This window comes from Taudactylus pleione, unplaced genomic scaffold (assembly GCF_031769625.1).
Source record: "Taudactylus pleione unplaced genomic scaffold, aTauple2 ptg000005l, whole genome shotgun sequence".
NCBI lineage: Eukaryota > Metazoa > Chordata > Amphibia > Anura > Myobatrachidae > Taudactylus > Taudactylus pleione.
In genome coordinates, this window is record NW_028284408.1 from 11,906,534 (window position 1) to 11,923,683 (window position 17,150).

General features: G+C 44.9%; 1 protein-coding gene across 1 annotated transcript in view; it reads left to right on the forward strand.

The window, feature by feature from the left end:
* CNMD (chondromodulin) overlaps nucleotides 1–17,150 on the forward strand; it is a 66,727-nt gene that overhangs the window by 13,700 nt on the left and 35,877 nt on the right. The window contains exon 3 of the mRNA XM_088476148.1: nucleotides 6,817–6,957. Within this exon, the coding sequence (XP_088332274.1) occupies nucleotides 6,817–6,957 (141 nt within the window). The remainder of the gene's footprint in view (nucleotides 1–6,816; nucleotides 6,958–17,150) is intronic.

A 17,150-nucleotide genomic window follows, 5' to 3' on the forward strand; every position in this document is an offset into this window, starting at 1 on the left:
ATCCCCGGATCAGTACCGGCATTCTGGTACCGGCGGGGGTGTAGGGAAGACAGCATGGACGTCAGTACTGACTGTCCATGCTGTACAGATGAGCAGCCACAGCTGCTTGTAGAAAACTTCAGGGGCCAATTCTAGCCCCCCTCTAAACATGTGCATCCGACTCCGGCCGGGCACCAAACGAAACTGAGATGCCTTGGCTCGGGGGCGGGGTATAGGAGGGGGACCCTAGTGCATCCTGGGAGGCTGAAAACTTAACTCTATGGTGCCCGATGCCTGATGTCATCACCTATACCCCAAGGTATCCTGTGGATACCCTATGGACCCTGAAGTAGAAAATAGGTGTTCTGTCACCATCGTTTTTCTGACTAAGCAAGACCTGTGAGTTCCGCGGCTTTCTGCTTCTTGTACATCATTTTACCAAGGGCATCCAGGCACCTACGTACAGTGGAGGAGTGCCAGCCACACTGCTGCAAAAATATATGTATTTGCCAAGAAATTGAACACCAAACTTACCAACAACCCCCATCCCTCAGCCACTATTGTGACAAAAAAAGACCATTTATGATCTGAAACTGCCTCCATTCCCTCTTTTCTAATAAAATTGTACTGGAAATATCATTACACACAGGGTCACAATATTCTCTAAAAGGATTTTAGTAACATTTATTTTGACATTTTTAGCCAACTGGGACATTTTAAAGCATACAGCATCTGAAACGGTTACAAGTTAGAAATGTACAAAATAAACATTGTCACAACTACCACTGGAGGCAACAGCCCCGCAGCTGGATGGAACTATCATTTCTCTCTTCTACCTCCTACTGTACCTACATATTCATTTTCTCAGTATTTATTTACGTCCTACAGAGAATATTCTAAAACTAGATTAAAAACGACTCTCAATTTGGATTTTTACATGGAGCTTTATTTACTAAGCGTCAGGTTCTAAATCCAGCACTTCTGTGTATATGTCTGAAATTTAAAAGAGCAATGATATTACTAGCAAATCATATTTAGTAACACCATTGCGCTTTTCAATTTCAGTATTAGAACCCGAAGGACTCAATGCTGAGGTGAGAAGATGTTACCGATTATTTCGCTATGTTTCTAAAGTATACTAGTGTGAGTAAGGCGAAGTGGACGTCCTTATGTTAGGCTGCGATCGCAATGCGAATGCAATTATTTGCATATCACCTCTGATATTAGCAACTGCATTGCGTGTGTATTAGCAGAATAGTGATCATTGCAGAATCAGGCCCTTATTACTTGCTTACATGGTGTAACATGCCAAACTAAGTAACTTACCATAATATTTAAGGGACACTTGAGTCTCATTCAGACCCGCTCGCAAGCACAGGACGCTCGCAAATGGGTCGATGGTACCCAAATGCGCATGCGCACGACGGAGGGAGCTCCGTCGTGCACATGCGCGGACCCGGATAGCAACAGCCAAGCTGTCACTCCGGGTCTCGCACCAAAGGGGGCGTGCTGTCGATGGTGAGTGACAGCATGCCCCCTTTGGTGGGCGTGCCGGGGGCATGGCTGCCAGACGGAGGCGTTCCCATGGGAGCGCCTACCGTCTGGGGCCGGCCCCACTGACATCACTAGTAATGTCAGTGGGAGTGATTTTGACTCTGATAGAATCAAAATCACTCCAGGGCTTGCGGCAGCGAGACCCTACCGCAAGGGTCTCGTCGCAAGCCCGATGGTCGCGATGGTCTTGACCATCGCGACCATCATCATGGACGCTCGCATAAGCTGTGGGTGGTAACCCACAGCTATGCGAGCGTCCAAAAGACCGCTCCAAATTTAAATAGGACGGCCTTGATTCAGAGCGAGCGCTCTGGTCAGAGCGTCCGGCTCTGAATCAGGGCCACTGTCCTGTTTTGTCTACAGTTTGCAGAAAAATAAATGATAATGGCAGAAAAAGAATTAATTTTGAAAGTAACAAACTCTCCCAGCTAGGGTCATTTTGTGCATAAACTTTGAATAATGTGACTAGTTATTTATTTAAAAATGTATATTATTATTATCTGCTATGGATTCATTACATTACCTTCTAATACACCTTAAACCTGATTATAAATTGCACTTTGGAAGCAGTGTTTTATGTGTCAGTAAAAAAGCATCAGATAATCTGCAGTTAATTCATGTAATCCCAGTCTATATAGTATTTACTCTTTGCTGGTCTAGGCAAACGCAGGGGGGGGTTTCCGTCTACCTGGAAACCCCCCTTCCCAGCCCACACCATGAATAGTAATATAATGGAATTTTACTAGCGCTGCATGTTCTTCTCAGTATCATAAATGAAATAAATAGCACCACCTATGGATCTTTTAACATGTTTCAGCCAGTAATAAATACACCTGTGCACCAATTAGGGGATTTGGAAAACATGCACCGTTACTAGGGATGCACTGCTATAGAGCCCAATATGTACATATATGTCCAGGGCAGTGCTAGGTTCTTCTGCTGCTCCCCCAGACTCCCGGACTTGCTCCCATGCCCTGGAATGGTGTCCACATCTAAAATAAAAACATTCAGTTCAAGCCGGATGGCCCTACTGACGCATCTAATGGCTTACCGTGATCTCTGGTCCTATATATGCTGGAATGATGACACACAATACACTTTGTATGATGCATATTAAAGCTGGATTAGTGCTAGTTATGCCCTCTTCATGGACTGGCCACACGCACTCTAAAATCCAGCATTTGGAAACTCCCCCTCTAGAAATCCTGCGTGTTGTCAACAATTCCAATGCTCAGGAATGCTACATGTAACATTCTCACCTACAGTAGCAGATAAATAAAAAGCTGCTGGAATCCAGGTCCACTGACATGAATACATGTTGTATACACAAGATATAAAACAGCAGCATCAAAGCAGCATTTTCCTTTGCAGCTCAAAACGCTAATGAAAACTGCTCCATTTATTCAGCAAAAATACACGTGTGGCACCAACATGTGTTACATGTAAGTTCTGAATGACCATGTTCTTAGTAAATGTGTGAATGCTTAGATATAGTGTTTATGGGAAATATCACTCTAAATATTTCATGTAAGGATCTGAAAAACATATATTTCATCCAGAGCATGTGAGTCAGTGACATCTTTCATCAGAATAAATATTTAGTGCAGCGGAATTGTAAATGGAATTCTGAAGTTAGAGCGTCTGCAAACACTACTTTATTTATAACATGCAAAATAAACACTTTCCTCATCCTGCTCTATTATTTTGATTTTCAACTTATCTGAATATTCTTTGCCACCAAACGATAATGTGCGTACATCTATTCAAACACTTTTCAAGGACATTTAACAGCATTAAAATTGTGTTCCATTCATTTTGCTGCTGGAAGTGTGTTTTTGTTAGGAGGTCATGTGCGCAATAAAGGGCACAGCTATGACGGGTATCTCCACATGATCATAATAAAGTTTACTTTGTCTTCAATGCTTATCTTCAAGGAAAATAAGTTATACAATGCTGTATTTTAAAGCATATTTATTTCAAGTGGCTTAAGGGGAAGACAACTGAGGCAAACAACTTTGACAAAGCCCCCATCAGTGTCTCCTTCAATGGGAAGAGTAATATTAAAACATACATTTAAAATGGGAATGTACACTCCGTCAGAACTTTTAGAAAACACCCATTTTTCCATTTTTTTTAATTTAAATTTTAATAGTTTAATGCCTCATGCCAAGCCAGCTCAATGGGGTTTAAGTTTGGAGGATGTGCCGGCCATTCCTTTATTTGAAGGCAGCAGTCTTGTTCTGTTCCTCAAGGGTAGTTCTGCCATAATCTGGACGTATGTTTTGGGTCATTATCTTGCTGTAGGATGAACCCTTGACCAACTAGGCGTAGATTATTTTGTGTCATGGGTTTATTTACAAATCAGTGGCTTCAAGGACAACATTTAAAAGGGCAATGCTTTTAATAGCAAAACATGGGTTTTTATACTATTAAATACATTGCCCTTTAAAATTTGGGCTTAAACATTTACAGGGAGCGTTGTTTACTCAGATGACACTTATTAATTAAATCCTACACACTGAGAAACCATCCTTTAGTCTACTTGACTGCCCACAAAAACCCTGCGTGCTAAACCGAAAATTTCAAATCTGATATGTTGGTCCATAAGACCTCTCTACCTGCCCAGTGATAGTGCTTCATGATCCAGGCAAACCTCTTTTTCATTGCTGCAGGACAGCTGTAAGTTCTTAACCCAATACTTTTTCCCAGAAAAAGGTGTTTTGTTTTTTTTTTGTTTGTTTTTTAGAACTCTGAAATTAAATTTTTTTCCAGGTTTTGCTACTTTTTTTTTTTTTTAAACTCTAGCAGTTTACTACTTACCTTAAAAATTGGAAGAAATAGAGAAAGATCTTGGGAAGTGTATTTTTCTTCACTGTTCGTCCTTTTGTAAGAATCGTAAATAAGAACAATTATTGCATCAACTATTATTTTTCTGATTACATCTTGAGATCACAATATTCAGGCCTTGTAGTGGCTGCATCTTCCGCAATGTTGGCAGCTCCACCACTGTCTATGTCTGTATAGGGGCTTATTCAGTGTTGGGAGACCCATGACAAAATCATGTTACACTGCAGGTTGCGCAGATTTAAAATTTGCAGAGAGATTAAGGGGCAGATTTAAAATTTGCAGAGAGATTAAGGGGCAGATTCAATTATCCTCGGGATTTACAGTGTAGTTGCAGCTCCCAGGTTTAACACCTGGAGCCAGTCAATTACATTGCAATTTCCGTGCGTGGTAAACCTGCGGCTAATGTGCATTAAAACTCATAACTCTTGTGTTAAGTACCCAGAGCTATGAAAACCTCTTGTGTTAAGTACCCAGAGCTATGAAATTACCCTGTGCGGTAAGCCCCAGAGGGGGCACAACTCCTGAGGCTGTGAGGATAAATCTGCAGTAAGTGTACCCTTTGGGGCTTACCACGTGTGATAGCGGCAGTTACTAAAAAGCTCAGGGCAGAGCTGCAGCCACAGAGTAAGTCCTGCGGCTAATTGAATCTGCTCCTTAAGGCTTATACACACGGGACGATGTGCTGTATGAACAGAATTGGTGAAAGATTTCCCTTGAACTTGCTGTAGTGCAGGGCAAATGATATTGGGGGTACACACTGATAGATATCTTTCAGTAAAATCATCCTGCCACATCTCTGAACGGGCAATTCCTGGTAATATCGTCATATTGGCCTGCAAGTACGGACGACAAAAGACATTGTTAACGACCACGGGAGTGTGCATCGTTGGTCGCTCATTGCATACACACTGAATGGTATAGTTCATAAAAATCATCTAGTGTGTATGTGGCTTAGATTTGAGAGGGGTGTGTCTTAGCACAAATCTAAACTGCAGTGAAAAAATAAAGCTGTCCAACATTGTGGGCTACATGTAAAAGCAGCCAGTATTTATCCTGGGCATGATGACGTGATCGCATGATCATGGCCCCACTCCCTGCTACACAATGCCGTGATTACTGGCAATATGAAGTGGGGAAGGGGCCACGATGACACAAATTGCGTTATCAGCCGTCTGGACCACCCACTCACGCCCTGTAAAGGTGCGTACACACTGGGCGATTAAAGTGGACGACTGAACGATATCGTTATCGTTCAGTCGTTCACTTTATCGTCCATTTTTTCACCTGAACTATAATGACCAACGATGTGCGTTCCCGTATGTCGTTCATCTTTATCGTTCATCTGGCAAACATGTAGGCCAACCTGAAGATATTGGGGAATGGGGGAGAGGGCCTGTCGCTGAATGATATCGTTAATGATATCATTCAGCGAGTGTGCTCAATGTCATGAACGACATTGAGCACACCCTGCCAGGGACACACTAGACGATATGCTCTCTGAGCGATATCGTCTAGTGTGTATGCTCCTTTAAGTGGAGCTTGCGGGCGGATGGCAGTTTGGGAGACTTGCCCACTGTTCCGGGTACCTGGAAGCACCACCCAATTTTCTGGAGCCTCCTGGCAGTTGCGGGAGAGTAGGCAAGTATGTGACTGGTAGACATATTGGGCCTGACTCAGTACGGATCGCAAAAATGATTACGCATGCAGTCTCACTGCGAAGATATGCTAATGTCTTACGTAAGGACGCCCACCTTACCTTACACACATCCGTAATACTTAGCAAGACTGCGAAACCATTGGTAAAATAGAGTACAAATTGCAGCCTCACGCACACTTGCACAAGGTCTGACCTTACTCAGGAATTGCTAACCTCATTGCACGTAGTGAGTACACAAGCCGCGTATGGCATCGCAGTGGCTAATATATGCAAGCCCATGCAACGGCGTTCAAACGCACTGGCACGCCTGCGTTTTGCTGACCACCGCCCGTCACCACCTCCAAATGGTAATTCCTGTCAATCACTCTGCAATGGGTCTGTGTAGTTACTGTGATCGCAGCCCCGATATCAGTGGAGTCTTCGCATATGCGTACTGCGATGCTTACGCAGAACGCAACAATCGTCCGTCTGTGTGCGTAATCGCAGTTGCATTTGGAAATGAATCGGGCCCTATGTCTGTAGAGGGTATAATATAATAATTCTATGATTTATATGAAGTTGTGCATTTATGTTGGTTAGGTGTAGTGTCCTATATAAATATATATATGTTGAACAAATCTTCCCCAGGAAGATCTCGTCCGCCTGTGCTATGCGCTGTTTTAATGTATTTTTGTCCTTATTACTTGTTTTTTAGTACTGCTGATTTAAATCACAATATCCTTTTATTCATTGCAAAAAATATAAAATTCATTCTATTTTAAAGCCTATATTTTTTACAGGTTTATAATGTCCATTACACTATGAGCATCAATGGCAAAGTACAAGAAGGTTCAATGGAAATTGATGCCGGGAACAACCTAGAAACATTCAAGACTGGAACCGGCAATGATGAAGCTGTGGAAGTGCATGATTTCCAGATTGTAAGTATTGTTGTCACTCACCTCTTACAGGTCTGACCTGGCTGTCGCTGAGCGAATCCAGGGCCTGATTCAGAGACTTACACAAAGCTGAAATTTTCACAGATCGAGCGATTGTTTACAAATGCGCATGCGCGAAAGCTGCACTCTATTGCATGCGATTACTCTCGTACATAGGAACCACTCGTACAGTGAGTGACAGGTAGTCAGGGTCTAGGGGTGGTAATGAGGGGGGGGTTTAGAAAAACGCAGGCGTGTCAGACAGTTTAAACACCGTTTCATGGGCATGCATAAATTAGCCATTGCAATCTCCTTTCACAGCATGAGAGCTCTCTGCATGTCAGGACAGCTACAGTGTTTGCGGCTGGTCAGACTTGACTTATGAGCTGCGTGACTGCCTGATCTGCATCGATAGTACTGATGGTTACTCTGTTGCACGTCATCGGACAGATATGAGAAGGCAGCAGTGGCCGTACCTATGCTCCGGTAAACTTTGGTAAGCATTCCATGCGAAATAGCAGCTGAGATTGCATTAGTGTACATCTCTGAATCCGGCCCTGTATATGAAGGAACTATAAATGTATCCACACCTCTAGTATATGTCAGTAGGACAGCATAACACCCAATAAATCCATCTAACACCATTGAGAAACAGGATCCCATTCCAGTCTGACCAGGCACAGTGGGGTTTTTTAAGAGTTACAAACTCTTGCAATTTCTGTTGCTGACTACAAAGAAATATTGATTGATTTATTTATTAGCATTTAAATAGGTTTACAGTTGTTTGCAAACAATATAGACTCTGTTAAGTGAAGACAGATTTTCACATAATTGTATTGTATTTTACTGCAGTAGTAACAAAACAGAATGGTGCTCTGTAGTAGAAGAGATGCCCTGAAATATGTTTTTATAAATTAAGGCAAATATAGAGCGAGCGCTATTAGGGCAAACGCAGGATTCTTAAAGAGGGGTTTCCAAACAGTAGATTTAAGTGTGTGTGTGTGTGTGTGTGTGTGTGTGTGTGTGTGTGTGTGTGTGTGTGTGTGTGTGTGTGTGTGTGTGTGTGTGTGTGTGTGTGTGTGTGTGTGTGTGTGTGTGTGTGTGTGTGTGTGTGTAAGTTTGGACACACCCTCTCATTGGTTTTTGTTTATTTAAATTATTTTCAACATAATAGATTAATACTGAATATATAAAAACTATGAAAGAACACATATGGAATTATGGGGTAGATGTATGAAGCCCAGAAGCGGTATAAGCGCACGTTATGTGCGCTGATACCGCTTCTCCCCGATGTATGAACGGGGGTCTGGGCGGTAAATGACAGGGGCGCTATGTGCCCCTGTCATTATCGGCGCTGCTATCTACAAGATAGCAGCGCTGATAGCCTGGGCTATGTACGAACGGTCAGATCGTCTGACCGTTCGGCCGGCTGTAGCTGTCATTACCGACAGCTACAGCCTGGCGCTAGCCTATCCCCACAGCAGGGACAGCGCTGTCCCTGCTGCGGCGGCTACCGGCTCCAGGGCTCCACGCGGGGATCTCGCGATACTTGCGAGATCCCGCGCATGCTCAGTGGAGCCGGCCGGGAAGAGACACAGCGCATCTGCACTAGGCTGATGCGCTGCCATCTCTAGCGGGTAGCGCCGGAGGGGGGAGTTAACGGTTCCCCTCTCCGGCCGATGACATGTTTATACATCTCATCGGTTAAGTGCCGCTATAATACATCTAACCCTATGTTGTAAACAAAAAAGTGTTAAACAAATCAAAATATGTTTTTTATTTTAGATTCCTCAAAGTAGCCCCCTTTTGCTTTGAAGACAGCTTTGCACACTCTTGGCATTCTCTCAATCAGCTTCATGAGGTAGTCTCCTGGAATGGTTTTGAATTAACAGGTGTGCCTTGTCAAGAGTCAATCTGTGGAATTACTTGCCTTCTTAATGTGTTTGAGACCATCAGTTGTGTTGTGCAGAGGTAAGGTTAGTACACAATGGACACCACTATTTGACTATTGTTGTAATCCATATTATGGCACCAACCACTCAACTCAGTAAAGAGAAACGACAGTTTATAATTACTTTTAGACATGAAGGTAAGTCGATACTGAAAATTTCAAGAACTTTGAATGTATCCTCAAGTGCAGTTGCAAAAACCATCAAATGCTATGATGAAACTGGCTCTCATGAGGACTGCCCCAGGAAAGGACGACCAAGAGTTACCTCTGCTGCAGAGGATAAGTTCATTGGAGTTACCAGCCTCAGAAACCGCTACTTAACAGCACCTCAGATTAGAGACCACGTAAAGTCTTCACATAGTTCAAGTAGCAGACAAATCTCAACATCAACTGTTCAGAGGAGACTGCGTGAATCAGGCCTTCATGGTGCTATTGCAGTGAAGAAGCCACTACTGAGGATGAACAACAAGAAGAAGATAATTGTTTGGACATTAGACCAGTGGAAATCTGTACTTTGGTCTGATGAGTCCAAATTTGAGATTTTTGGTTTCAACCGCTGTGTCTTTGTGAGACGCAGAGAAGGTGAGCGGATGGTTTCTGCATGTGTGGTTCCCACTGTGAAGCATGGAGGAGGAGGTGTGATGGTGTGGGGGTGCTTTGCTGGTGACACTGTTGGTGATTTATTCAGAATTCAACCAGCATGGCTACCACAGCATTCTGCAGCGCCATGCCATCCCATCTGGTTTACACTTACTGGGACCATCATTTGTTTTTCAACAATGACCCCAAACACACCTCCAGGCTATGTAAGGGCTACTTGACCAAGTAGGAAAGTGATAGAGTGCTGCGTCGGTGATCTAGCCTCGACAATCACCCGACCTAAACCCAATTGAGCTGGTTTGGGATGAGTTGGACCGCAGAGTGAAGGAAAAGCAGCCAACAAGTACTCAGCACCTCTGGGAACTCCTTCAAGACTGTTGGAAACCATTCCAGGAGACTACCTCATGAAGCTGATTGAGAGAATGCCAAGAGTGTGCAAAGCTGTCATCAAAGCCAAAGGGGGCTACTTTGAGGAATCTAAAATATAAACATATTTTGCTTTAACACTTTTTTGTTTACAACATAATTCCATATGTGTTCTTTCATAGTTTTGATGTCTTCAGTAATAATATACTATGTTGAAAATAATTTAAATAAACAAAAACCATTGAATGAGAAGGTGTGTCCAAACTTTTGACTGGTACTGTATATATTCCAAAACGCCCATCACTCTATTTGTCTATGCTTAGCGTATATGTATACATGACATGTACGTGTGTATATATAATATATATATAATTTATATTTTGCATATAAAGTTTGTGTGTGTGCACATATGTATATACATATTCAGACCTCCCACCATGCCATTTTGTTAACTGCTTGCGTCTTACCTGCTCTGTCCGGAGCCAAAGAGGAGGAGACTGGAGTGCAGTGACTGAGTCACTGTCACTCAAAGACCCATGAGAGCAGCCTAGAAGGAGGTGGACTCTGCCATCTCTGTGGCTTCTCCAGGAGCTGCTGCGCATGTGCTGCAGCTCCGATCATCTGATCACTGCCCGTGCCTTGTTCGGCGCTCAGAAGGTGGCCAGGTGAGACGGAGATAATGTACTCTTCTTACCCCAAAAAATGTAATTGGAATAATCGGCGTTGTGAGGTGATGGATTGGTGCAGGGAGGATTCTATGTACTCAGAAACCCCCCATGCGTGTGCTAGTGGGTATAGTTTCACTATATTGTACATATCTGCCTCACCTCGGCTTAGGGATGGCCACTGACCATCGACGATTTAAGAACATTGATGGTGGCCACCCATTGTTAATTAGTGTTGCCATCGATGGCAAAGAACCACATGCTTTTTCACCATCGAAATCGAGTGCAAACCGATGCAGCGCAGAGCTACTAGGGCTGTCAGTCAGTAGCCCTGTGTCACGATCGGCTCCTAATCCGGCAGCTCAAAGTAATTACAGTAATACTATACAAAGGGCTCCATTTACAAACGAGTTTATCCTGCTGTGTTATTTAACTTTACCGCTCACTGCGTTTATTTTATTTTTTTTAACTTGTAATTATTAATAGCTTGCTCACCAGCGAGCGGTAATGTTAAAAATACCATCAGCGCTGTTTCTTCTCTTCAAACAGCGCTGACGAATGGGTTTTTGTTTTTTTTACTGTAGTAGGTGCATGTACTATGGACCTTATTCAGACCCGCTCGCTAGCAAGCGGGCGCTCGTTGCAGACGATGTTCGCTAATGTGCGCATGTGTGTAGTTCGCAGTGCGAGTGCGCAAACTAGTACGAGCGATCGGAATGTGCTCGCTCGCCCTGCAAAGACAGCCCAGTGGAATGAGTGACAGGAGAGGCCGTTTGTGGGTGGTAACAGGGGCAGGCCAGTAGTAACGGGGGAGTGGAGCTGCACACGCAGGCGTGCCAGAGTGTTTTCACGCCATTTCTGGGGCGTGCATAATTAACAGCCAGCATCACAGTACACGTCACCTGGTAGATTTTTACACTGAGCTGCTCGCAGTGCTTGCGGTAGGGTACAGTCAACCGCAAGCGCTGCGGTCTGATCCGATGGTTCCCGATATTCAGATGGTTGTATATACTTCCTGTAGATGACGTACGCTAGTGGGCGGCTAAAGACAGGCTGGTGGGCGTCTATAAACACAAAGTGATCGCTCGCCAAGACATAGTGGGCATGCTTATGCCTTGCCATGCGAGCGGCCGCCTTGATGTCACTTAGCTGAATTTCCATACGCTGGGAGCGAGCGGGTCTGAATCAGGCCCTATGTATTAGCACATGCACAGTAAGATGGACCTGGCTCCCCTCGGATCCCCGGCAGCACCAGGAATTACCTCCCTTCCCAGCCCAGCGTGTTGTTTGCTGGGCTGGGAAGGGAGGTTGTTGCTGCTGTCTCATAAGTAAGGAAAGGTCAGCTGTGTGCTGGGGTTCTGCAGGCGAGTGGGTGGAAGGGTTGGCCACCAGCTGCTGCCAGAGGGAGAGAGGGAGGGAGGGAGGGAGGGAGGAAGGGGTCCGCTGTCTGCTGCTGTGGAGAGGGAGGAAGGGGTCGGCTGTCTGCTATTAGGAAGAGCGCTGTCAGCTGCTGGGAGAGGGAGGGGTCCGCTGTCTGCTACGGGGGAGAGGGTTGAAGGGAGGAAGAGGGGCTTCTGGCTGCTGTGGAAGGAGGGGTGGTGCCGGCTACTGATGGAGGGAAGGGCGCCAGCTGATGTGCACTCTACGAGGGGAGAGAGGGGGGTCTGGTGCCAAGTGCAGCACACTCCAGGGGGGGGGGAGAGAGAGACAGAGGGGGTGCCGAGAGAGGGCGGTGTGCCGGGTGCTGTACACTGATTGGACGGGACGGACCACAGCACTTGTGAGCGCTGTTTAACAGAAGCCAGCACCTGGAGAGTTCATTTAAGGAAAACGAACGGTGTTATCATTAATGTTCATTAGTAAATAAAGGTTGCCATTTGTTTCATGATAAAACACTAACAAATAGCGCTTACATGCCCAAACCATAAACGTGCATTAATAAATAGGACGAAGTGTTGTTTATCATGTGCAACGAGTTTTAACAGCTGAAACTCGTTTGTAAATGGAGCCCTAAGTGACAGGCTGGGTGGGGCCATGGGCTGCTGGCCCGACTCACTGTCTTGACATGACAGACACTGGCTGAACTCAGCTGTACGTCAGCTCACTTACCCTGCCCACTCTCTCTAGTCTATATGTTTCTGTGGGAGTGTGGGCAGCCTCAGGGAGGAGGAGTCTCTGAGTCTGACGAGCAGTCCTGTGTGTCCACTCTGCCTAGCTATCTGTCACATCAATGGGGGGGTGCATTATATTTAAAAAAAAAAAAAAAAAAAGCACAGTATATAGTATTAAAGGGTCAAGAATAATGATTGTGCATGCAATTGCAGCAAGGAGCTCAGCACTGCCACTGCAGCAGCAGCTCCTGCCCACTTAGCCCAGCCCTCAGCCAGTGCCGTGCCAGTGCTAGCTGTTAGTGAGAGAGAAGACAGAGGAGGCCAACTTAGCAGTCAGCACAGCGCATGGGCAATACCATCGATGGTTTGTTACCACATATTTCGATACTATTGATGATCGCTTTGCTTTACCCCTCGATGGAGGCTGTACCGATTGCCATCCCTACCTTGGCTGCTTTGCACTGCTGTCTGATGGGGGTGTGCCTTTGTGGGGGGGGGGGGGGGCAGGGCAGAGCTAGGACATGCATATACTGTAGTTGGGTTAATCAATTCTCTGATATGATAGAGAACATCAATCAGCCTAACTAATGTAAATGAAGTGGCTGTGCTCCCCTAATAAAGTATTGTGGGCTTTACGTACGCTAGTCCACAAGTGCTCTGTAGTCTGAATATTCTCAGAAAGCTTTTTTTGTTTAATTTTTTTGCCCACAATTCTTTTTTTTTTTTTTTTATAGAACATTAATATCAGTTCTAATTTGGAATACTGAGGTACAACTGACAATAAAGTGCAGCAGACTACACGATTTTATACAGTATGTTAGTGGGGCACAGTATAAATTTCAGGTTTTTATATAGTACTGTGGTGACAGCTATAAGGCAATGCAGAAATCTGGAAGAACCACAGCTGTAGTGCTATCTCTGCAGTCTCATAGATCTAACATGCCTTGTAGATTAAGTATATATAACAGAAACAAACCTGAGCAATATTACAACAAAAAAAGGACTGAGTAATGCTGCATAAAGTGAGGGACAAAGGAAAAGCAGGGGGGGGAAAGAGTCGAGAGGACCCAGAACCCAGTTCTAGATTTAATTTGGACATAGTTCAAGGGAGTGCATGATCAGGGCCAATATCTCATGGGCAATAGTGTGGTTAGAGGGGTGGCCACAGATTCAAAATTGTCAGGAGAGGTCTTGATTCAGAGATGTTTGCTATGTATGCAGTTGCAGGAGGCGTCTTTAGTAAAATGACGCCCAAATTCCGGCTTCTGTGATCCACTGCTGCGTCTGAAGACAGAGCATCGGATTAATTGCGTGGACATCGACATCTGAGTCCCCTCATGTTACTAGGGGGCCCATTTATTAAGGATCGCATTTTGCAATGCGATCAGGGCATGCAGTACCGCCCATGATCGTATTGCAAAATGCGATCATACCGGCCGAATGTATGACCCGGCACATGCAGGGAGACGGGCTCCAAAAAGAGCCCGTCCCTGCGATGTGGCCGGAGTGCATTCCGGGCTGCTGCGCATGCGCAGTCCCGAGGACTGCACATGACAGGCGCCCATTGCCGGCGGAGGGATCTGGAAGATCCCTCCGCCGGCTGAAATGCAGTAAGTGCCCATAGGACACAGCGACTAACGCTATCTTCAGATAGCGTTAGCTGCTGGGGTCAATATCGGGAATGTGAAGCATTCCCGATATTGATACATTTGGCAGCATCGCATTCCCCATAGAAACCTATGGGGGAGGCGGCTGCCGGCGGCAATGGAGGGATCGCAGCAGGTATCGGAGATACCTGCTGCGGTCCCTCCTTCATACATTTGGGGGATACTTAGTATTTGAGGTAAACCCCCGAAAACAGGCGTTTTTGGGGAATTTACCTCAAATGCAGTTTGATAAATGGGCCCCTCAGTATGTCTGGTGAACGCACAATGCCGTGGTAGGACATCCAAGAACGCAGCCAATGGCTTCGGTACGCCCCAGAGAATGGGGCCGTCACGCCCCCATTTTCTATGAGCTCGTCACCACTCCCAACTACCAGCAATATGTCAATCACGCTGCGTCATTTGGGGCACTGCGATCAGGGCCGGCTCCTGGCATGTTCTGTAAGTGTGGTCGCACAGGGGCGCCGGGAGTCTGCTGGAAAATATTCCCGCTCTCCAACTAGCTACGACTCTGATAATATTATGGGGAAGGGGTAGAGGCGGTGCACGGGACGGTGCTGGGTGCCGAGTCACCTGGCACCAGCCCGGACTGCGACCAACATCGCAGACACAAATCTCCACATGGCAGTGCGGCTCCCAATAACCCAATGTTCCACAAACCAAGTGGCATCCTGGATCCCTGGCTGACAGCTCTGACCACCCAATGAGCTCATTTAGGGGTGGGACATCCGCTGCCAGTGTTTCTTAGCTAGATGCAGATCTGTTTCTGTAACTCTTGCTCAGATCCATGTCTCTCTATGTAACCTAAACCATGATCTGTAATGACAAGCTGATCACTGAGGAGACACTGGAGAATAGTCCTCAGCTCAGAGTCTTGGCAGGTAAGGGGTTTAGTATTGAGGGTGCTTTGTGTACCTGAGGTTTGGGGTACAGTGACATCATTCTTTTGACACATAACTGATCCTCCTAAACCAGTGGTTCTCAAACATGGTCCTCAGAACCCCAAACAGTTCACTGTATCCAGGTTACCAAGAAGGTGCACAAGTGTATTCATTACCCATACCTCTTTCAGACTTCTTCTAAATACCTGGGTTTTTGCCAGTGCACGTGCACCGACCAGGGATAAGACTGTGTGAAAGGGGCCAACCCGGGTCAGAGTCCATGGTCCATGATCCTGCTCCTTACCAGGGTCGGTCTGAGAGACACGGGAATTTGCTGGATTTATAGACCTGGCAATTTCCCAGGTCGCATGTGTGTAAGGGGTATAACTGACACATTTTAAAGGTTTGAGAACCTGTGTCCTAAACTATTTCACACATGTTTAATTGCTCTCTGAGACTTACCTTGTCTGCTACAATTATGGTGTCCACTTTTTTTTTTTTTTTTTTTTTTTAAATCCAGTGATTGTACATAATAGAGGGGGTTCAGGTTCATACACTGATTACATAGTAATGTTATGCTTAGGGGCGGCCTGACCAATACATTTGCCTATGGATATCCTTACTGTTTGCACTGTGTGCATCTGCCGGCCAGACCTGCAGTCCCACAATAACAGCATCAGAATGTATGTGAGCGCATAGAGCCAACTATTTTAAATGATTAGTCGTGCTCAAGTTCACAGCCGTTCTTTAGTAATACTGAAACACAAATATTGGGGTTATTTAAGCACCCAGAGAGCTGGCAGCTGTGCTTGAGTGCACTCCCTGTTATGTGCAATGCAGAGAATTTAGTACATCTATATAAAGTCAAATACTCCATACGGCTGAGCGTGCACAAAATTACCTGCCCCTCCTACCTGAGTGAAGTCAATCAGGACAGCAGAATAATCCAAAGTGGTCACAGATCAAGTTGTTCTAATCTACATTAATAGTTAACCCCCACCACGCCACTTACACACACACACGTGCACGCCGGTAAATGGCATGCCTAAAGCATGGGACAATTCCCCGGGTCGGAGTCGTCACTTTATGTTCCAGTTCTAGCCTGACTTAATTCAGATGAGCAACTACCGGAATTACATTTACAGAATAATTTCTTGTCAGGTCCGCAACTTGCTGGCTGTTTACTGCAAAATACTGATTTGTAGTTATAAATATTAATAGGTTTGTGTGTGGCAGCAGGATATTGGAATATTACACAATGTGACATCCTCTGTATGTGTAAATGTCTGATGTTCTAGAAGCCTGAGGAGTTTATATGCCATTCGGATAATGCCAGACTTTTCTAAGATGTTATTGCAGACCTAGGGGAAGACTTGCTGGGTAGATTAGGAATATTTTACAGTTGTATTTTTAGTTTTATTATTAAATGGTGAACCATGCTTTTTATGCGTTGATCTTCTATGTGCCATAGTATAGTCAAAAGAGTACATTATCCATTTAGGTTCTGTCAAAGATAATCATCTAAGCTCCAGCCCCCTGGTTTCTGAAAAAAAGAAACTACAGATAATAGTATGACATTTCCTAATTCTACCTCCCTAGGGGAAATGTAAAATCATTCCTTCGCTGCAGTAAGTGGTAACCGCATATCAGGGCAGATCAATAATATGCCAATTTCCAAATTCGTTCAGCAAGTTCCAGAAGAACTCTTCTAAGGATATATATCTCTCTAAATGTGCTCACTCCACTGCAATTGTATTACTTTACTGTAAACATATTGTATTTGGTTTCTGGACAAAGAAATTGCATTAAAAAAACAACAACAAATGTTAAAGATCTATTTAGGAAATAGTGTAGTAGTTGTGGTGTCACACCTTTCCAATGTTATGCCTGTGTACAATAGGCTGCACGGCCCCTGCACTGCACGGAGGAGGAGGATGTGTAATTTGCGGTCTTTTAAC